Below are 22,720 nucleotides of genomic sequence, written 5' to 3' on the forward strand. Positions count from 1 at the left end.
TAAGCTGCAAAAGCTGAACTTTTCTCATATCTTACATAACAATCCATGTCTGACATATAACTTTTGCTACATTTCAAATAGAATAGAGGACAAAATCACACATTGTTGCCACATAAAAATGCAAAATATAAACTTTCCATTACAGAACAAAATACTGATACAAAGTTTTTGGATTTAGACAGTAAGTTGTTTTACTTTATGGTTTTAATAATCTTATGTGACTGACTGGAGCTGCTGGATGATGAGTTCTTCTTCGTTGAGGTACTTGAGTCTTTCCTCCTCCACAAGGAGGCGTTGTCTCTGCAAAGGATCTTCTTGCTTCCGCAAGGCATCTGCTACGCGTACGTTTAGCTCAGCCTCTGTCCGTTTCAGCAGAGTTCGCACTGAATCCTGGTTGTCCATCTACACACAAAAAAACACATTTAAAATCAACATAACAGGAAGACAAGAATGCTCACAAACCTTGCAAAGTATTGGACTGTGCCTTGTATAAGTATTCACAACCCTTGGATCAATTTTATACCTACAATACATTTTACACCAGTAGACCCTGTTTATTTACATGGGGAATTTCGAAGGTATTCAGATGCACTTGAGTTTATTTAGGGGTGTCAGAATAAGGGGAATAAATAAAAATGATAAAAAAAACAAAACTTTTTTTTTCATCCACTTAGTCATTTCTGTGGTGGTCCATAACTTCACACACGCCTCCTCCCTCCATCAAAGTTCATTGTTGTAGCCTAATATAGGTTGACAAAGTTAAAGTTGTTGGAATTATTAACAGTTTATGTTGCTAATCTTCAAACACCAGACATTGTTAAGGATATAAATTCTGCAGCTGCAGAGAACATCATAAGTGCAGTGAGGAAAAAATAATTTATAAACTTTAGAATTTTGAGACTTTCACACTTGTTTTGCTTAAATTTTAATTTGCACAAAATATTTCTCCCAACAATAAGTTCAGAAGTTCTGAGAAAAACAAAGAATGCCCATGGCAGAATCACTTGAGCATGAACTGAGCTCCCTGTCTGTGTTATAAATGCAACATTCTGCAGGTCTGCTCCACGTAACACAACACCCCGGTTTGAAATCACCTGCTAAGCCAGAAAAAATTAATAATTTATCAGCCTTCTGTTTGAGCAAGACAACAGTATCACTAACATGCAGAATAACACTGTATTCCCAACTGCTGTATACTGCCAGCAGCTGCACTCATGTATACTCTGGAGTTCAGCAAAAATTTAAGTAAAAATATTTAATGCATTTACATGTTTTTAATCTTCCAGTGCGCTGCCTCGTCTCTAAATTTTAACTGCTCATCCTTTTCCTTGACTTTATGTATAATTCATATGCCTCATGCAAAATTGAAGCAGAAGGCCAGTGCCTTGGGCAACAACAGTAACCCAGGTGTAGAGGTCATACACATGCAAACAATAAACTTTCCTCTCTGTGTACATCACAGCTGTAGCTGTTTTGCTGCTTAACAACTTCAAGAAATCCTTGTGATCGTTGTGGCGAAACAAATAGCAGCTCTGAAACACTCACTGTCTCTTACTCTCTTTTCTCTATATTTCCTCTGCAAAGACACCAATCAAATCAATCTGTCCAAATCGCTTCAGAACACTACAAACTACGAGCTTAGCTTCAATATTGTACCACTGCAGCCCAAGCAAAATGGAATACCACTAATGTCCACTGCAGCAAAATTTCTTGCAGGTTTTCTTGCAAGAAAACAATACCACCTGAACACTGAAGTGAACATAAAAAGCTGAAAGCCGCCTGCATACTGCAGTAGCTCCATATCTATTGACAATATGGGAAACATGAGTACAATGTCTTAAAATTCATTCATTTTTATAGTAGCAACACGACCTCACACTGACAACTTCAGAAAATGAATCCTATGATAAGATCTAATTTTTTAAAAATGTTTCAGTTCATCAAAGAAATTTTAATAGCAGAAATAATTTTGGTCCAATCATCTTTGTAGGCTTGTTTTAAAAAGGCCTCATTAACAGGATTTTTGAGCCTGAACAGCCTGTTTAAGGTGATGCTGGGAAAAATCAAGCGTTCTTGTCAGGAAGATTTTCTTTTACTGAATCTTGCATTAGTTTTATGACATATGAAACAAGATGGACTGCTTTGAAAAAGTTCCACTTTTTGACTCGTCAGCAGCGCTTTCAGTCTTGGAATTCCCACTTGGACGCCATTTCTGCCCAGCATATTGAAATCTGGATGTTGTTCCAGATTTCATCTAAAATATATTGATATTTTTATAAAGTTTTCATAAGTGAAAGCCAAAACATTAAGTTCCAAAACAGCGAGGAACTTAATAAAAAGTAACCTCACGAGTAATTTGTGATATTTTGAAGCAATTTACAATCTTCTGGTTTCTAAACACTATTATTGGTCTGAACACTCCAAAAAAAATGAGGGCTCTGTTTACACTTATCAAGATATTGTGTATTTGCTATAAAATGGTTGAATTCAAATTAAAACAGCTTTGCTGATTCCTCTGCAAAATCTACAAAGCCTGCTTTTCCACAGGCCACTTCCTCAGTGGAAAGTTGTTAGCAAGGGGTGTTCACAAGACTGTGAATTATGCACAGTCATCAGAACATTGTCTCGGGAAAGACTTGTAGCTGATGAAACTTTTATGTGTACACTTGTATTGCTTTGAGCTGCACATAAAATTTAATATTCCTCCCTGTCACTTTGAAAGATGATTATTCATAATGCTCTATCTTTCTCTCTGCAAAGCTTGATTCATTAAAGTTCAGCTAATATAACCCCAATAACCACTCAAAACACTGTTAGGTCATATCCTAGGACTGTGTGAACTAAGCTGCAAGTTTTTAGACTGTATTCATTTAAGTGTCTGGGAAGGTGACAATTTCCTTCCCACGATCCCGTAGGATTTCAGGAAGTGCAAGAACAAGATGTGTTTATGCTAATGAAATGCAATTCATAAAAAGATCTGTGAGGTAGATACAGATATCTGTATCTAACAGAGTCAGCAGAGAACACAGCTGTCGGCTCCAATAATCTTAATATATACTCAGCCAGCAGATGCTTAGAGTTGTGTTTATGAATGCCAAGTGTAATTTCCTGCAACGGCAAACTAACAAGGATTCCAAATGGTAAAAAAAAAAACAAGTATAAAATGATAAACTAAAGCCAATCAAAGCAGCTTGCCTCACCCTTAACATGTATTTTCCAGCTTTGCTACAGATCCTCTGTCCTAAACTCAAATCTTTTGCACTTTTTAACAGATTATCTTCCAGGATTGTTCTGTTTTAACTACATGTTCACATAAACTTTCATCAATTCCCCGATGCCTGATGATGAAAAGCATCCAGACAGCATGACGCTGGCACAACCATGTTTCAATCAACAAAATCTCACAGTGTTTGTGAATGACAGTTGGAAATGAGATTTTATTATCATGCATTAAAGAGAATGAGAATTTTAACATAAGTTTTCCAAATTACATGGCAATATCTCTAAGGTACATATCTTCAGGAGTGAACAGGAAAGCGTTTCTGAAATAGATAAACTGTTTAAACTTTAGATACCTGTATCTTGCGAAGCTGACCGAGCTGTTTGCGAAGGTCGGTGGCATTTTGCTGCAGACCGTGCAGATGGAGTTTCATCTGCAGGCGACCCACGCCGTTCACCGGGGTTGTGTTAGATGGCGGTGGTGGCATCAGAGCTAAAGGTGCTGACGGCGTGTTGGCTGCTAATCACAAAGCAGGATATTGGGGGATCATTGGGAAACAATTCTGTTAGTTCGTTAAGCAGCGCTCCAGTTACATTTCAGATACAATATGAGCAACACACACACTCTCAGCATAAATACCCAAATAAATACATCTATATAGAGAGTAGGTCTGGGCACACGCACGCTTTATCCAGTGTGAAAAAGCAACAAAAACCACCATATTCACAAAACTCTAGTTGTATATCGGGTAAAAAGTGAGTTCATGCTATTAGTAACCGGGGGAGAAGTTCACTGTCTGTTTAGTTGGGACACACAGGGATGTGAACGCTCTTATCTCAACACAGGGCTTTGTGAGTATGGCCATCAATCTGCCATTTATTTGACCACACATACACACTCGCAAACGAGTGTCTAGTGTGTGACAAAATAAACTTCTGAAAATTCCCAAACAACCAAGCAAAGAATTCAAGAATTAGAGACATAAGGAGAGGAGTCCGCTTTCCGGGGAAAAAAAACAGCCAGGAGGAAAACATGAGAACAGAGACTGCTGGTTTTTCAGCAACACCAACACCCATACAGAGGGCAGAGAGTCATGATGAATGTCTGACAGAAGAAATAAAAAAAGGATGACAGGAGGAGGAGATGCCAACTACCTTTCTTCTTCTGACGTCCAGCTGGAATATAGAAAGAGTGAGCCAGTTACCAAGAAATTAATGAGGAGGGATAGAGACAAAAGAAAGAGGAGAGTCTTCAGATTTTATATTTGAAGAGGGATGAACAGGGAAGATTTCTACTGATTACAGCAGAGGAAGGGACTGTGGAGGTGCCTTAGTGTTTTGGCACTGCACCAATTTATGAGGAAGATTCAGACGCATTTAAATCTTTGAACTGAGTCCATGAAGATCTAAGCAAAGATTATCTGTGTTTGAATAAGTCGGAAAAATTATAGGAAGGAGAAAAAATAACTTAAAAAGGACAATAACTGATCTAATCCATGCTACAGATGCTGACAAGTTATGAAATTGTCATTTTTAAGTTCAACAACCATCTAAAATAAATAATTCCACACAGAGTGAGTTAACTATTTCACAGCTGTGTCTGTTTTCAAACCTTGCCTAGAGGGTTATGTTTACACTTTTGAGGATTTGCTTGCTTACTTAACACATTTGAAACAGCTCCAAAGGTGTTCAAGAGTATTTTTGAGATTTCTAACAGCCTTGTTTTTACTTTCCTTGTGCATCTAATAGGGTATTTCAATATTCAGTGGTGAACAGGTCATTTTGGAGAATGACCGACAGAAAAATAAAAGGAGTTAATAGCAAAAAAAAAGTCTTAGTCGGAAATGTTGTGGGTTTTTTCTTGGAGTTAGTACTGATTAGAGATTTGATTTTGATCCAAGTGAAGATTTAGGAAAGTCTAAATACTCTTGTTTTTTTAAAGCCCTCGTTTATTGTCTTTTTGGTAAAGTAAATTTTAGACCACAAGATGATAATGTAAATAAGTACAATTTTAAATGTAAGCAAGTGAAATGATCAAATGTATTTTATATTGTTTAGCAAAACATTAAACATCCTTTAATTTAGCACAGAATGGTTCTACTTAAAGTTAAAATTGCTGTTTACAGCCATTTCTTAGATATCTTATGCTTTGCACCATAAGAGGCAACCCATTTTTCACTGACTGGCCATGAAATTGAGCAGTGGAAAACTTTCTTGGTCCTTTGTGCAACTGCCAGCACTTCTGCTTTGAGGAGAGTTGTTTTAGTCACATTCAAAACTAATAAAATAGAATAATTTTCACCTTTACTAGCTTCACGAGGCTCACTGATATTGACATTTGAAAAAAATGCTGCACCGGAAAACAGGAAAGGCACAATTTTCCATTTTCTCAGACTGAGAACATAAAACAAGAAAATTAAAACCAACAAGTAGCTCAGCAGTGTTGTACCCCATATCAAATCTTGCCCGTCTTCCCACATTGAGAGCATGGACAAATAGGCCTGGAGATCAGCATCACTGCAGAGTATGCATTCAGTATTTTTAGAGCAGAGTTAGCAAGAACATGCGTATAGGCATGGCAACGGAGAAACAGGAGTGTTAGTAACACTTCAATTCGCAGATCTCGATTACTATGCTGTACTCACTTCCAGTGGCGGAGCCGTCACTGTTAGTTTCGGTCTTCTCGCTGGAAGAGAAAGGTAATGGCCGTGAAAACTCCGTCCCTTGGTCTGGAGGGCAGCCCGCCATCATGCAGAGACGCAGTAGGCCGCATCTGAGGATCAACGGCCACAGCGCAAGGCAATTACAGAGCTAATGCTCAAAGCACCACTACCGGATATGATGAAACTTCTCACATTAACTCAGTTATCTTCTAGTAAATAAACTCCTGGTATGTACATGAACAGAGATAGCTTGACATAGTTAATGTAAAAAGCTGAAAACTCTGTGAATCCGACAGCAGATCAATAGCACAGCTGCCTGCAGCTGATGGTTTAGTGGTCTGTACTGGACCTGTGCTCGCGCAATACCTCACTACCATGGAGCTGGTAATGGCTCTGATAATAGCCTGCCGCTGTTCCTGTCAATACTCCTGCTTATGTGTCAAATCTGAGGCTGTATTTGTGACTTTTAGAGGGTTAATGGGGTCTAATAGAGGGTCTTACGTGCTGTCGCTGTCTGGTGCCCTGGTCAGTACACTCTGCACGAGGCCTGTCAGGCTGGCTATTTGCTTCTCCATGGCCTCCATACGCTCCAGGCGGTGATCCCTGAAAAAAATACATAATGCTTATAAAATTATAGGCACAGGCAGATTACAGTGGAACAGTCAATGCTTCTGTGAAAGGCTAATTTAGAAAATGTCTTATAGTTGAAGACATTCAGTGAGCTGTTCCAAATGAGGCTGACCTGCTTGTGTCTGCGTCTTGTCCAGATAAAGAAGGACCAAAACCAGGCTCTGAACTGGAGCTGGGCCTCGACTTCGGGCTTTCCACAAACACAGAGGAGGAGGCAGAGTCTTTCCGGAAAGTCTGCCTGACAGGCGAGGGTCGTGGTGAAGTGGAATACGAGTCCCTGTCCCTCAGCTGCATGTCAGGGATTTTTTGTGGGGACGAGGGCGGCATGCGGAACCCCATTCCTAGGGTTGCAGAGGAGTATGTGTCCGAGTATAGTGAACCTCCAGGCTTGTAGAATGAGTCCTCCAGGTCTCCCTGAAGGGCAGCGGCAGAGTAGGTGCTAAGAGAGCGTACGGACCCTCGCCGGTAGAGGCCAGTGGTAACAGGGTAGCTGAAAGGGTCTCCAATGGCAGCCAAAGACTGGGTGGAGGCAATGCTGAGGCGACCCTCATTCATCAAACTGTAGGGATCAGCATACAGTGCCTCATTTTTCATCAGAGCCAGCTTTTTTGCAGAAACTTCTTCATCTGGTTTGACATCACGGCGCTCCAGGATGGCACTTGGTGATGGAGACAGACCCATGTTGGCACCATGGCCACCTGGAGGATGGTGGGGATGTCTGGGCTGCTCGTGTTGAGGATGGTTTCCGGAGAAGGAGGGAGTACGCCCCCCGCTGTAAGAGAGGCGAGAGCGGGACGGAGAGCCAGAGGGTGCCGAGGTCGAAGAGGAAGGAAGAGTGTTGAGGCGGCGCGTTGGGGAAGATTCCCGAGATGAGTAAACCATTTCTCTCTGTAAGAAACAAAATAGTTGTTAGGATGGCAGCCATTAGATGATAGGGATGTGAACTACCCTACCAGAGACATCAAAAATTGCTGAGGAACTTCTCAAAAAGCAAAGCAAAGACAGAAAGTACTGCCATTGCAACACAAACAGCATAAACTTTTGTCTAAAAAGTAAATGCTCAAGTCTAAATGTGGCTGAAAGTTAGTTGGCATTGATCAAATGAGCAAAACAAACTTGAACTTTGCTCTCTTAAGGCAAAATTAAAAAAGAATATATTAAAAAAATCTAATTTTCAGCATATTTCTATTGAATAAGCAGACATAAGGACATAAGCCCATAGAAAAAATGTTTATGGACATCCAGTCTTTTGAAAGGGACTGCTTTGAAAGCAATACAGAGCAGCTTCAGCCAGCATCTTTACAAGGCCTTTTGCTCTTTTGCCATGGAGTTGTTCTGCAATTTTTACAACAAAATACCTGTATCTATGGGACAGAGAACCTGCTTTCTTTCTGAAGGGTAATAATAATTACAAGCACTGTAATCTTACAGTAAGACAAAATCTACTGTCCTTAACTCATATTTTCCTTTCTATTTTCTTTCATTTCTATCACACTGGTTACCAATGCTTTCAATCAGGTGTGGACAATGAAAGTCCATCCAACTGCCTGAATATAGGATTTGCAATATCTTAGTCTACCAAAGACTGAGTGTAAACAGTCCCTTGCGACTGCAATATTGCACATATTGATATTGCAATGAGGACTGTGATTCAACATATTGTGCAGCTTTAGAAGGAACATAATACAATATTCTCAAAGGAACCCACTACTCTGGTATTTAGCAAATAGAAATATTTTGTAATCCTGACTTTCTAAAAACAGGAAAGGTTTTGTTTGGTTTAATATCAGACAATAAGAAAAAAAAAAGAACGTGTCTTTTTAAGCACTGCATGTAAATATCTTTTCAACTGTTTTTACTGCATCAAATGCACAAAAAGCTGCTGATGTAATCACCTTTGAAAGGGGACTTTAGTTATACATCAGCTATCAGTTAAAGGTTTGTGTTTTCTCATCTTTTAATATCCCCTTTAGAGTGCTTTTCATGTACACCTCTCATTTTTGATTTTCCAGTTGATATAATACAATATTGGATGGATAACTATATTAGAAGCTTAACTCTCTCGCTCACAGTTTTGTTTCTCTGAATCTGAGCTCACAATATCACACACAGAGAACATCAGCTTTCCACTACCAGAGACACAATGATTTGTAATCAGATTAAGTTGGAGTATCTATCCAAATGTATTCATAGTTCTTCCCTGTCTGTCAGCCATTTCTTTACCCCATATCTGCTCCAAATAGATGGAAGAATGAGTGTAAGCATTGCCACAGCACAGTGTAAGTAAACAGAAACACTCTTCAGTGTTTTTTAATAGCATTTGTATTCCCAGTTCAGGGTGAATAATGCAGATGGTAAGCAGAGTTTTGCATCAATAATAGTTAAAAAAAAAAAAAGTTCTCCCTCAGGCTGCTTTATCTTTACTAAAGCAGAAATCATTTCAAATGTTAAAATATGCTCATTTTACAGGGGAACATGTTCTCTCCTGCCTGCACAGCAACAGATGGCCTATTTGAAGATGAAAAAATACATTTCCGACGGGAAAACATGTTCCATTGCTAACCCCCAATACATTGCGAAAGTCTGTAAAGATACCGTTCTCAAAAACAGCAAAATTTATCTTCCAAAGAACTCTGCTGCAGCGCCGACTTCACAATATAACAGGGGTATTCAACACTAATTGCCCTTCCCACCTCTCAGGTCTCTTCTGCTTACCCGCAGGTCTCCATTAGCCAGGTGTGCAGCCGCAGGGTAAGAAGCATAGATGGGTTCTTTGCGGTAAATCTTGATGATGCTACGGTCCTGAATATCCCGGACGTCCTCCAGCTCGTAGAAGACGTTTCGGGCCTCGTCTTTGATTAGGATCGCAGTGTTGGGTGACTTCAGCATTCCCGCCGTCAACTTCTGAGGGAACATGTGCACGATGAGAGCGTGCAGCGTGTCCATGCTGCTCAGCTCGTGGGTGATGTGAACCCGACGTGTCTCATCTCCATACTGCAGGAAGAGCACGCCTAGGAGAGAGTTGTGGGGGAGAGATGGTTGAGTCAGAAGTGTTTGGCTTTATTAGATGGGAGAATAACCAGTGGAGACATATTTTGCGAACTGTGGTGTTGGTTGTGATCCACAAATTCTGATTACTGGCACCAAAAAAAAAAAAACTATGGCGACTTTCTGGGTCTCATAATTAAGCCTTCTGAATACTTTCTCATGTCATGTTACAGTCATAATTTTATTCGATTTTTGGGGGATTTTATGTAATAAACCAACACAAAGTTGCTCATTTTTGTCAGAAATTAATAAAAACAAATAAGAGCAATTAATCATGTTTAAAAGTCACCCAATTGCTAAATAGACTTCACATGTGTGTAATTAAATCCTGTTGTTCTGTACAGTAGTTTTGAAGAAGCTGCAACGATCCACAGCTCAGATATGAAAAGTTGTCAACAGGTCAACTATTAATTGCGCACTTCACAAATCTGGCATTTGCAGAGAAGTTGCAAAAAAGATTTGCTGATGGAAAGTCATAAGACATTTAATTTGCAGTTCTGGTCACAGCATGTCACAAGTAATGCAGGAGTCACAGCAAATGTGTGATAAGAAGAAGCTCTTATCAGATGAGCTCTACTCATCTCTACTTGTAATGAAGACAACACATCCTTCCAGAAACAGCCTTTTGTAACCAAACGCATCACACTGTGGGCACACTCCTCCCGAGTAAGGAACTGAAGAAAACCTGACAGACCACGTTGAGTTGGTCCATCTTATAAAATCCCAGTAACATGTAACATGAGAAAATGGTTCTATAAAAGCAAAAATCACAATTTTGGAAACTACTTGAGAACTTTTGCACTGATTAGTGAACATTTAGATATCTAGAAAAAATAAAAATAATTAGTTACATTTTAAAAATATTTTAAAATGCAGAGTGTTTTTTTTTTTTACATAAGCAGCAGTAGGTAAAGTTTGTGAAAAAAAAAAGAATGTTTTGTTAAAAGATGTGTATGATGCCTGACTAACCTGAAAATTCATCTTCATACACGAAGGGACAAACAAAAACAACAACAAAGGAAAAGAAAAAGGAATTACAAATGGGGCAAAAAATAATACTTTGTATAAACAAGTCATAGAGAAAAGAAAAAAGACAGGTATTAGTAGAGACAGAGGAAAGAGATCAGCGTTTCTGCTAAACACCTTAGTCTTTCTCATTCGTTCACTGTTACAAATAATGACCATAGTCCAGAATGACTAAACTCTGCAGACTTTAATATCCATATGACAAAAATAATATTTGGGTTTTTCTTGTTACCAATTCTCCTTGATATTATTACAAACATTAGATCACAGTCTGTAACAGTAAGAGTATTAGTGTTAGTAATTTACAGTGTCTAATCAGGAAAACTTACACTTTTATATATTTAGAAACACTCATTTGATTGTTTTATGTCTATGCAGAAGGGCAATTAAACTAGGGAAACACTTCATGGTAAAAGCACTGAGAATATAACACCTCCTCCCACCATCTAACAGGAAAGTGCTTCACAGCAGCAGCAGCAACGTGAAGCAAAGAGAAAGCTGTAAAATCTGCCTCGAGTTCTACCAGCCTGTTGAGACGGGTCATGCCAGGATCGCCTCGGAATCATTACCTGGAGATCTTAGCTTATTCTGGCTGGCAGAACGAGACAGCGGCAGGCTCTGGCGGAATCGGTTCATCCGGTTGAACCCGAGGGGCATGTCGGCTTCTGACATGGTCTCCAGGGATTCGGCGGAGGCAAAGGAAAGCTTGGCTGCCTGGTCCGCAAGTCCGGACTGGGTGGACTGGGAATGGCGTGGACTGCGACTCTGCAGGACACACAGAGGCATGTGTGAATTCAGTGAGAGGTGAAACTGTGGCAGAAAAAATGGATTTGACAAGGCTGATGTCAGAAGACCAACTGGAAGAGACAGGGAGCACACACAATGAGGGATAACACAATAAGCCAAGTAATGAGATTATTCAGACCTTGACAATGGGTTTTAGCTACCAGCCATTCACTGACAATTGCTTGCATCACAGTTTATAACATCAGAAGAATGACATATAAAATGCATTATAGTGTAGAGGAACTCTTTCCTCTTGAATTTATCAGCGTCAAACTGTGTATGCAACCTGACAAAAGTTACTCTGTATTCTTCACTTCACATCCACATCCATTCATGGACCCCCTCATTGGTACTTGTCCCTGCGCACCTATGAACTTTTAAATGAGTTCTTGTGGGATGGGAGGAGAAGCTCATGTAAATCCCAGGCTCTCACTGTGGGTTTATCCTGCTGGCTTAAGCCCAGGCGTCTCTCTCTCTCTCTCTCTCTCTTCCTTTCTCTCTCTTACACTTTCTCTCCCAAAGACTGTTAGCTCGGCTGAGGCTGAGCTCACTGAACTGAACTCTCTGATTCCCCACCGCTGTAGCATTTCCTCCAGCTCAGAGGCTGCTGTAATGAGCTCCCCGAATGCTGTCTGCTGATTGTTTTCACGGAAGAAGCAGACACATCCTCAGCCCACAGTTTAGTAGCAGTGCCTGTCTCCTTCTCTTTGAAGCATGAACACAACGGTTGTCACCTCGTCCTTTCTCTGTTCAAGTTCAGCTGCTGCATGAACCTTCTGTGGCTTTCATATTGGTGCAACTTTTAATTAATGGGAGACTAACTGCAGTGACATGAAGGGTCATCTCTGCGCTCAGACTCAGAATAAAAATTTTTTTTTCATGAAAAACCACCAAACCACAATGATCAAAGAAAAAAGATTAAGCTCAACTTTACTTTCACTTTAATATCAAGCAGCAGGGCAGACAGTTTGATGTAGTCACTTATTACGATATAAAAATCATCTCAATCTCTTAAAAACAGCAAAGATAAAAAGGCATTATTTTGTTAAGTGTTAGTCAAGTCTTTCTGACATGATGATTCTTTATGCTGTAGATGATTGTTAAGGTAAGATATGGATCAAGATAAGTGATCTGACTGATGCTCTATGACAACTGCTATGAAGACATATTTCTCATTTAGTATTTAGCTCTTTGGATTGTCAGTTTTGTCCTAAATCAGTTGCAATTTCTAAACTCAGAGGCGGCTCGTCCGTTTAAGCTGATTAGGCAGTGATTATCCAAAAGGATCCAGTGTAGTTTAAAGGAACTGCACACATTTTGACTTACCCTTTTCCTTTTTATAACTTCCTTTTTATTATACTTGTCCAGGACAAGTGTAGGAATAGCATTTTTTAACGTTATGTGGCACTTGTTAAAAACTGAGTGATATTTATTTAATATCTGATTGTGCTAGGTTGACCTGGGAGTTACTAAACTCTGTCTGAAGCTTTAAAATCCATATGAAAGGCAGAAAAGTAACAGGAAAAAAATGTGTTTCATTTTATGTAATGTACCATTATAAGATTTTCTTATGTCAAATGCTCTCATCTGCCCTGCTGCCAAATTACAGGAAACCAAAGCAACTCTGCGCCCTGTTGTGGAAATACAAGCTGGTCGTTTTTTTAAATCCTCTGTGTTAATTTTTGCATTGCTTTGCTGTCGACTGCTTTAGACTGAAACTAATAGTTCGCTGTGGAATCTAAAACAAAAACGACAAGGAAACCATTTGTGCATTCTCTCGAGTAATAGCAATAAATACTTTTGACTGATATATTCTTTTTCTGAGTGCAAGTTGACTTCAACTACGTCATTATTACCAGCCATTTTGATATTGCTGGAAATAATGTCATAATGATATATTTTCTACTTTGGTATTTAACTAAATACAGTGAAAGGATGCATGTTTGGAGAATTGGTTGCACGTGACAAACTTTTTCTGAGGACATGCAAATGCATGTCAGATTTGTACAGTGTACCCCATAGAAAAACTGACACAGCATCCTATTAAATTTAATCTACACCAAGATTAATAAAATTCAGATTTGTTGTTATTGCATAAAGTAGGAAAATAGGAGATCAAGTTAAACAGTTTTATGCAACTGCTTTGGATAATGCTTTGCTTGAAAAGCATAGCTGAATTTACATTAATAGCAAAAAATAAAGTCCTATTCTTCTTTTGTGACATTAATCTTGCTGCTGCCTCACTTTTAAAAATCCGCTCAAGTCTTTGAGTTTTTGTCAAAAAGAATCCTTCGAATAGATATACAATTTTAAAATAGTTATCTACTCAAGAGCAAATTATTGCCTTGCACTTACTACTATTGTTCACAAAAACATCCACAATAAGTTTGCAAGGTAAACTGCCTGTGGGCTTTCATCATGCAATGTCAAAGTCCTTTTGACACTATCATACATAATGCAGTCCCACACCCACACATGAAGAATCCAGAGATAGTGCTGGCAGACAACTTTAGAGCACTACCGGAAAGTGTGAGATGCAGACAGATAACCCCCAACATGTTTTCTAATAGGGTAATTTATCTAAACAGTGACCACACTGTAAAAAAAAAACAACAGCCAGCAGCATCCCAGGGGCCCACCAGATACTGCAAAGTGCAACATTCTAGCCTTACTGTCGAACCACCGTATAATAATGGGGAAATATAATGTATTCATTTTTATCAGGTAGGTCTAGGATTCGATATTATTTCATGGCGTCTCCGTCAAGGGAAAAGTGTTGAAAATTTTTTTTAGAATAGAAGAGAAAACTTCATCTGACACCAACAGTGACATAAATTTCTCCTTGACAGGACTTTATACACACATAAAACTTAAAAAAAGAACATAAACAAGATAAAAATAGTAAACAAGATGTTCAAATACCTCTGCTGAGAGCTGTAATTGCAGTAGGGATGAATGACTTTTATTTTGTTGTTTTCCTGGCCAGTGGGACTTTGTATCTCCTGTCTAAAGGGAGGAGACTGAATGATTTTTTTGTAGATAAAAAACTAAAGAAGAAAAGTCCTAATGTTTGAAATATGAAGAAATGTGTACCACTTTGAGAAATACACTTGATTTCATTGAGTATTTGCCAAGGGGAAGATTAATAACAACTTAGATTTACTTTTGTAGCAATGAACTAAAATAAAAATTGTTAACAGTAGCAACGTCTGGAAGTAATTAGTGAATTTTGTGCAATCTGTACCAACTCATGTTGAAGATTTTTACTAATTATTAAGCCTAACTCCTAGTCAGAAGCTGTATGAGCACACTCTGACAATTTTTTTTTTAATTTAAATTCAGCAACATTGTTTGCCGACCATGTTTGGAATGCTTAGTTCTAATAAATGCAGCAGAGGAATTAGATATTATCAACAATCTGACTGCAACTCTACTACTCTGTAATAGTTGATTTTTTTTTTTTTTAAAAAGAAGTAAAACAAGCTTGAATATGATAGCAACTGTGTATTTTTTTCTGCAAATACAAAATCAAAGAGGATGTGTTGCATCCGAGTACTTGCTCTCCACAAAGCCTGAAAACCGCAAATTTTACATTCTAATCCTGCCGGAAAGAAAAATAAAACTGTGGGAACAGCAAAGAGTGGGGTTGTATTCTCTTAGAAACGTGTTGCTGAATTACAAATGTATCATATTTTTCAGCTTGACTTTTTACATCATGCTGTCTATACTGACTTCCTTATTTCTGCTTCCACTTGAAGGAGGCTTGATAATATCTTTCTGCAGTAATTTTGTATTCTAAACGTTTCATGCAAAAACACCATCTGGTTTTGCATCTGCTCCTATTAGACAAGCCAGGAACCGGTTCTGCTGCCTTTCTCTCAGAAAACCCTTTATTTTCTACTGATTAAGACAGTTTCAGCCCAACCCAATTGCTACTGAGTTTTCTTGAGTCTTTATTCACTGTGGATGAGAGGAAAAAAGAGTACGGAACAGGATGAGGTTAGAAGACAAGCAAATGTAGTGGAAAGTAGGACAAGGTGGCCCGACAACAGACCTCAGGCTACAAACTGCATTAAACTTATGCAACCTCCCACCAGTTCTTCTGATTTCTTGTGCTAATACTACGCAGTAGCAACATGCTCTCTCTGTTAAAAACAAACATTCACCGAAGAAGGTTATAAGGTCAAAAACTAGAAGACATTATGTATCACCTAAAAAAATAGCTCTAGTTAACCTGTATCAGAAAAAAACTATTTTTCCAGAACAGATTTGTTCTGTTTAATTTTTTTTACACTTGAATGTTTAAGATTAGACAAAAAAACATTTGTAAGTGAAGATTTGATTTATTATGGTAAAAGGCTGTTCAAACCAAACTAGCCCTGTGTAAATATATTTATTCCACCTGATATGTGGTATATTAGCTGTGACTCAGAAGCCACACGCTGGCCTCATTGCCACCTGTCCTGTACAATAAATAAATCCTGTATCTAACCTGTATGACAACAGAAGACCATCTAAAGCACTCCAGACCTAACTTGCCTTAAGGTCAGCATTCATTATTGATTATTCAAGACAAACTGCACAAACATGTTATCTGTGGAATTTTCTAGGGTGAAAAACACACAAAGGAATGTCTCACATTTCCCAAAAACGTCTAGATTACTTTTGGAAAAATACTTTGCTGACTGATGAGACAAAAGTAAATGTAAAAATGTCTCGGTCCCATGACATCTGATGTAAAACTAACCCAACATTTCATATAAAGAATATTGCAGTGAGTCAATAGTGTGGTGCCCTGGGCCTACTTTGCTGTAAGTAAAGGGGTTATCAATTCTATCAATTTTAAATTAAGGTCAGGTTGTTTTGGATAGGTTTTTTTTTTCCTTTTATAAATTAACTAAATTAAAAATTGCTTGTTCATTTTGACTCATGTTGTCTTTGACCGATCATAAATTTGCTTATCTGAAACTTTCGTCCCACAAATAAGGATAAGAGGACAACATTTGTAATAATTTTCACAGTGCTGTAGATTAAAGTGCAACACTGAGATTGGTTTGGGAGTCAATTAAATCTTCATTCATCTCCCTCACTTTCACTGTACAGATTAAGCAAAAAACAAAATTAACCGCAGTTGCTCCCTGGAAATCTAATTTTCTGTCAGAGCAGCTGTAATCAGATGAGCGGTTTTGCTGAGGGTCACAATGCCCCCATAATTGCCCGAAACATTTGACACCGTGATGCTAAAAACTTTAATCGGCTTGTTTAAATATGTCTGGATCATAATTTGTGAGGTAAATCCTTCAACCCCGATGAATGCACATACAACATGTCCGCTTTATTTTATATCCAGAACACGTAATCTGCAGCTGATAGCGCTGGGGAGGCAATCACGTTTGATACAACCTGATTGCGGAGAGCCGAAAGGGTTATTACAGTCTGCTGTGTCAGACAATGGAGATCCAGTAGTGTGTTTTTTTAGTATGTGGCTGATTTGAGGTAAAGCGCTAGACAAGCAGGTGAAACAGTGTGGCTAAACTGCACTGCAGCATGGGCCCCGAGGCTCGTTCATGACATGATGGATGCAAGTAGCCTCCACTTCTAATCTCACCCCCTTGAGTAAAACTGAAAAGAGAAATGTCGCACAGCTTGATGTGCGTGAACTCGTTAGTTGCAGGGTATTAGGTTAAATGTTTAAAACGACAAATCTTTTAACGTCTCCACTTTTCCTTGAGTCCTTTGATATCTAGCTTGTTCAGTTTTTTTCACCCCCTATAACTAATATCTTGGTGTTCTTCAAAAGCTTCTGTTTGTCTTCACCCCTAGTTATGTCTCCCTCTCACACCTTTTACACAACATCACTCACTGATTCTCTCCTGTCACTCCATAAGCTTCTCACCAAGACAACTGATTTGTCAGATTATCTGCCTCCGCCTCAGTCTCTGCTGACAGAAGCTCTGAGTCTCATCCACATGCTTTGCTTGTGGTTAATTGCAATGAGTCAGCACTTTCTAAATTTTTAATGAAATTTAAAGAAACTGACTCCTTAATATGCCCTTACCACACATCCATTTTAGTCTTAACTGTCCAATTAATTCACCTCAACTTCTCAAGCTTTGCAGTCAATCGTCTGGACACAAAATCTCCTCATAATAATGGAGTCATTTCTCTTCAGACGACCTGAAGTCATCAATGCATGGAAATGATGGCTCTGCCAGATCCCAGTAAATTGTAAACTGATGGAGCATGTGAAAGGAAATCAAGAAAAATAGCATTTCCAAGAAGAGGTGAGATGATGATTGAGATTTCCAGGCAGAATTAGTCATATAGGCCTGGAAGACTCAAATTGAAAATGTTATGTCCTCCTGTCTTTTTCATTTTTTTTAAGGTTTAGATTAAAACTGTAAATATGACATGGCAAACAGGCGCACTTTTCTTAAATGTGTCTCTTAACAGTTAGCTGTGCTAACCAGCTAACTGTCTGACACATGATCACAGGAGCAAAATTTGATTGGCTAGAAGCTGCTTGACATAATTTAGTGCTGTTTAATTTGGCCTGGGTCACCATAAGGTCACCACATTTGTGGGTGATTTTTGCAGATTATTTTTTTTTCTGGTAAAATTAAAGTAAAACAAATAAAAATCATACATGTAATTGCACAGAATAAATAATCAACGTCTGTGATTTCATTTTTTTCCATAATAAACAAGCCACAGAGCCATGCTTATTTATATCTACAATCACAGCAATTATTAAAATGTTAAAACAAATTGAACCGTGTTAAAAACAGCCGGATGCAGAGGCAATTTTATTTTGTTGGCACAGAAATTGAGGATAATAATTCAAAGCACAGTAGATAAAATAAAGTCTCTACAGCTGATAATTGAGAACTGCTCAAAGAGAGCATTTTCCAATTTTTTGTTTGATAAAAATCAATAACAATGACCCAATAACCTTATAGTTTAACTGTGCCTTGGTCAGATGACTGTAAAAGTTGGGTTTTCCTCTCATCCAAAGATCCTGGAAGAATTTGTAAATATTACTCAAAGTCTGATGAGCTGAAGAGATGAAATCAAAAGAACAGGCCCATGACCATGGATGATATAAACAGGTTGTCAAGAGAGGAAAGAGGTTAAACAGGTTATTTGTTGGTTCTAGCCTTGAGAAATACTTCAGTAAAAAGCTAGCAATTATTCACAATTTAAAAAAAGAAGTTATTCAAAGTACAGGAATGCAGAGTGTGTGGAAAACAAATTGACACAACTATTAATTTCTCATGTGGGAGATAAATGCATTCAAGTAATTTTTTTTTTTTCATTTGAGATTATGTTACTGGATAAAAATAGAAATATATTCCAAGATTTTCTTTCAGGAACCTCACAGCGGCTGAGTGTAGCCTTTGTTTAATCTCCCCGGACTCTCAGCTAAGCTAAGCACAAGAGTGGAAAGCTGAGTTTAGATTAGAGCTGGTGGGATGCTGAAGTAGGGCGTGGGTTTCTGGAGCTTCACTGATTAGAAAGAAAGCTTTGCAGAAAGCCCTGCAAATATAAAAGGTGTCATTCACATTGTGTATAAGAAATGATCTTCAAATCTTCCCCCCACTAAATATTTTTGATGCTTTCATGGTAAAATCTATCTCTGCAGAAGCACCTTTGATATCAGTGTATAGATCTTACTGTTTTCTGAATAATCACACAATTTAAGAAAACAGCAACACAAATACACAAATTTAAAGTAACGTTGTGGGGTAAAGGAAACAGCAATTTACAATGTCAGGGAAAGTAGGCCGCTAAAACTACATTTTATGGTTCAGTAGCATTGAAATAATTAAACCAAATACCAGAAAACGATCAGATTTTATCGACAAATGCTACTACATAATAGTAGCATTTAATTTACAACATAAAATAATACAAAATAAGTGCAGTAATTGTTTTTATTAGTTTGCAATTATATTATACTTCAGATCTAATAATCTGATTAGAGGTGAAAAACATCAACTTCTTAGCTGTTTGTCAACTAAAACACTGTGTTTTTCGACGTAGTTTTGGATCTTGAATATTTTGAAATCTGATGCTTTTGTTTTATTCTTTCAGCTTCTTTTTTTCAGCTTTTTCCTCTGTTTAATTTCTGCTCATCAAAAACCACTCCATAAAGACACATTTGATAGCTCTACTTCACTGCCAGCATAATACAACCAGCCGGTCAAATGTTTCCAGTCAGTAATGCTAACTAACGGAGGTGTCACGAGTTCATGAAGGTCTACAAATTAAATTGGCACGAAGAAGATTAAGCTGTTTTCACCCTTGACATTTCTGTCACCACATAAGCCACAACCACACACAAGCTCTGTCCAAAAAAGTGAAAAGATGTTGCAGGAGTAAGAAGGGTGTGAAAAAAGAGCAGCAAGAGGGACATTAAGTGGGTTGGGGGTGGACAAGATGCCACAGACGTAAACACACACAAAACAGACAGAAGAATGACAAACACACTTAGACAAGGAGCACTAACCTTAAAGCTCCAGTAGTTGGGCTGTTGCTGTGGAGTTTCATGAAGAACAAAAGAAAGAAACACGAGAAAGATAGAGAAATTACTCTCTCGAGAATCATACATAATAATTGCAAGAAAATGCAAACTTTAAAAACATTAGTTGAAATGTAACAACGATTTTTTTTTATTTATCCTGCCTTCTGTAAGGATTTACTGTATATTGCTGACAGGTAAATTTAAAGCATATATGGAAAACACAAGCACTGACTGGTCAATGATGGAGGTAATGGCTCCGCTTTCAGGCATCAGGTTACTGAAAACCTGACATGAGATTGTGTTATTATAAATGAAATGAAAAGAGCAATATTAAGTAAAATCAGCAGTCCATTCTCTCCTTGCAACGTTGGCTTTTCTCCCAGATTTCAACACTGGCAAACAACCATTTTGTCCCCTTCTTGCTCTCTGGTTTCTTCCAATCTCCTTCCACCTGCTGCTCACTTTTCATCACAACCCCCAAAGCTGACCTGCTAATTTGCAACACTGAATAACGTAGCAAACATCTGCACATTTGCCATTCCTGCTGGTTGGACATTGCAGAAAAAGTGCTAACATATCCATAAAAGGCCTAAGGTAACAAGACTTAAAATAAGCCATAATTACCCCATAGTTAAAACCAGACATAGTCACTGCTGGCCTAGCAATATCTCAAGTTGACGATACGCAATATTAAAGATGGAGCAGAGTTCACAAATCTCAATTGTAATTCCAACTCCACTTTTATACTTCTCTGCAGGCAATATTCACCCAATTTAGGTTCTCTTCTATAAAGTCCACATTACCCTGAGATAGGATTAAAAAAGTGACAGGCATGTTTTTAGTTATGATAGTCAGTGTGTTTTCAATATATATATAATCATAAATTAAATATATGCTTATGCTGAGAATAAACCTATTTCAAGAGTTTAGTTTATTAAAAAGTTTTATAATCAATAAGATTAGAATTTAACTGTGACTGATATTTTTCCACAAGCCATGAAACTTGACAGATGCTTTTTTTTTTATGAACAAGGGAGGTACATATCATTAGGTCTTGTTGTTTTATGCTAACTCCTCACAGCAGGAGATCCTCTTCATTAAATGTATTCTGCTTTAGATAAAAACTCATGTCTGGCACTTTTCTGGCTGCAATGTATTTGTGAAAACAGCAATAACTGCTTGGTAATTCAGAGGTGTACCTGATTTATTAATACTCAGTATTAGTTGATGTTTTCTTTCTGTTTTGCAGAAAACAGTTGGACATATAATATTCCAACATTTGGCCAAAAATAAAGTAAATACCAACTTCAATGTACTTTTCTAATATAAATGTTGTTTTACTCTGATTAATGTGTTAATTTTATAATGAAAATGCAAACAACAGCACTTAACGCTGACAAAAGTATTCTAGCATTAAATAGCCCCTCCATATATATGTTCTTTGTAATTAAGCATACTTTGACATCGAGGTTTATCTGTCAAGCTGCTTCTTTTGTGAGTTTGCTCAGTCAGTTGCTGCATTCATATACGCTGTTTTATAAAAGGAGTCTTCTGGAAAAGAGCCAGAGCTTTGATAATTATGTTACAGCAATAGTAAGAACTTCAACAACCTGGAAACAAAGACGCAGCTGATAATGGCTGATTAACTGAGAAATCCAGTTGTTCCTTATATAGTACTTTAATATTAGAGGTATGTGAACATATAGGCTCAGACATATGCCAAAAGAAAAAAAAGACATCAAAATTTCAACCTACGCTTCTTTCTCCTTTAACATATAAATGACTCCTGACAAACGTCATAGCAGCTAGAATGAAAGACAACGCTTTGATGTAATGCTGTGAAAAAAAGTCTATACTCCTGCCAGCTGTGCTGCTTGTGTTTTTCAAATGTTTTTGGTTGCTGTTGTTGAAGACAAAAATTTATTTTTTTACACTCCTCAAGCATTGGTTCAACAAGTGTAAATAAGCTATTTTAAAACGCACTGGATGGATGAATTTGTTAATAATATCATGTTCTCTGAGGAGAGGTTGCGTTAGGGGTTAATGGGTCATTGATAATGGGTCTGTGTCAGGGACGAGCTAATCATGAGGTCTCTCCAGAGTAAAAGTAAACTGGCCTTGACTATCCGGTTATATTGAACATAACCAGAAAGTTTCATCATCTGCGGGGAGCCCAAGGGCATCATTTCAATGTTGTAAATAAAAGCAATTAATTTGTTATGACACTAAGAAGAATGATTTTGTTCTTACCCGCAAGACAAAATAAGTCAGAGACACCAGCTTTAATGGCGGAGAAGAAATTTGTGGTTTTGTGCATCTGTCTTTGGCAACGTCTGTTGCATTAATAACGTGCACTTGTGATGCTAAGGTAAACATATCTAATCCTTTCTGCCCGCTTTGCTGACAGAGGCAGATAAACACAGCTTGGACTTTGAGTTGTAAATACTACAAAAAGCAAACTGGAGAGGGTTTATTTGATTATGTTACCCCTGACAACCATGCAATTAAAGAACATTTTCTGTCGTAAGAGTACATTTAACAACTTATTCTATGCTTTGCTGCAAATTTACAAGCAGCTTCTTATGTCACTTTATGCCTTAAGCGGATAATTACTGCGGTCTATTTAAGATGTCAGATTAAACTTAGAACTGAGGGGTCAAATGCAACGCTCACTTCAGAAATGTGAGAATCATCTGCACAATTAAACATTCACACAGACACGTGCAAGTGGAGTCCAGCGAAGAAACGTAGCCTCAAAGAGTGGCGCGCTGCGTTACCTGACCTGCATGTAAAGCAGACTCTTTACTCCCTCCCTTCCCTCCTC

General features: G+C 38.1%; 2 protein-coding genes across 6 annotated transcripts in view; one reads left to right on the forward strand and one right to left on the reverse strand.

Moving 5' to 3' along the window:
* The window catches only part of srcin1a (SRC kinase signaling inhibitor 1a), a 41,130-nt gene extending 21,198 nt beyond the window's left edge, over positions 1-19,932 (reverse strand). The window contains exons 1-9 of one of the 5 annotated variants that reach the window (XM_016674358.1): positions 19,882-19,932; positions 11,156-11,351; positions 9,228-9,523; positions 6,625-7,400; positions 6,384-6,485; positions 5,865-5,905; positions 4,375-4,395; positions 3,576-3,736; positions 227-402 (exon numbers count right to left, since the gene is read on the reverse strand). In XM_016674358.1, the coding sequence (XP_016529844.1) occupies positions 227-402; positions 3,576-3,736; positions 4,375-4,395; positions 5,865-5,905; positions 6,384-6,485; positions 6,625-7,400; positions 9,228-9,523; positions 11,156-11,258 (1,676 nt within the window). In that variant the 5' untranslated portion in view covers positions 11,259-11,351; positions 19,882-19,932. Of the gene's footprint in view, positions 1-226; positions 403-3,575; positions 3,740-4,374; positions 4,396-5,864; positions 5,993-6,383; positions 6,486-6,624; positions 7,401-9,227; positions 9,524-10,529; positions 10,542-11,155; positions 11,352-19,881 lie in introns of those variants that run through there. The other 4 variants (XM_016674361.1, XM_016674357.1, XM_016674359.1 and 1 more) reach the window with 4 other exon arrangements.
* A 205-nt stretch (positions 19,933-20,137) lies between these two features.
* LOC103142261 (protein FAM134C-like) overlaps positions 20,138-22,720 on the forward strand; it is a 5,276-nt gene continuing 2,693 nt past the window's right edge. The window contains exon 1 of the mRNA XM_007558216.1: positions 20,138-20,143. Within this exon, the coding sequence (XP_007558278.1) occupies positions 20,138-20,143 (6 nt within the window). The remainder of the gene's footprint in view (positions 20,144-22,720) is intronic.

The sequence above is a fragment of the Poecilia formosa genome, unplaced genomic scaffold (assembly GCF_000485575.1).
Source record: "Poecilia formosa unplaced genomic scaffold, Poecilia_formosa-5.1.2 Scaffold94, whole genome shotgun sequence".
NCBI lineage: Eukaryota > Metazoa > Chordata > Actinopteri > Cyprinodontiformes > Poeciliidae > Poecilia > Poecilia formosa.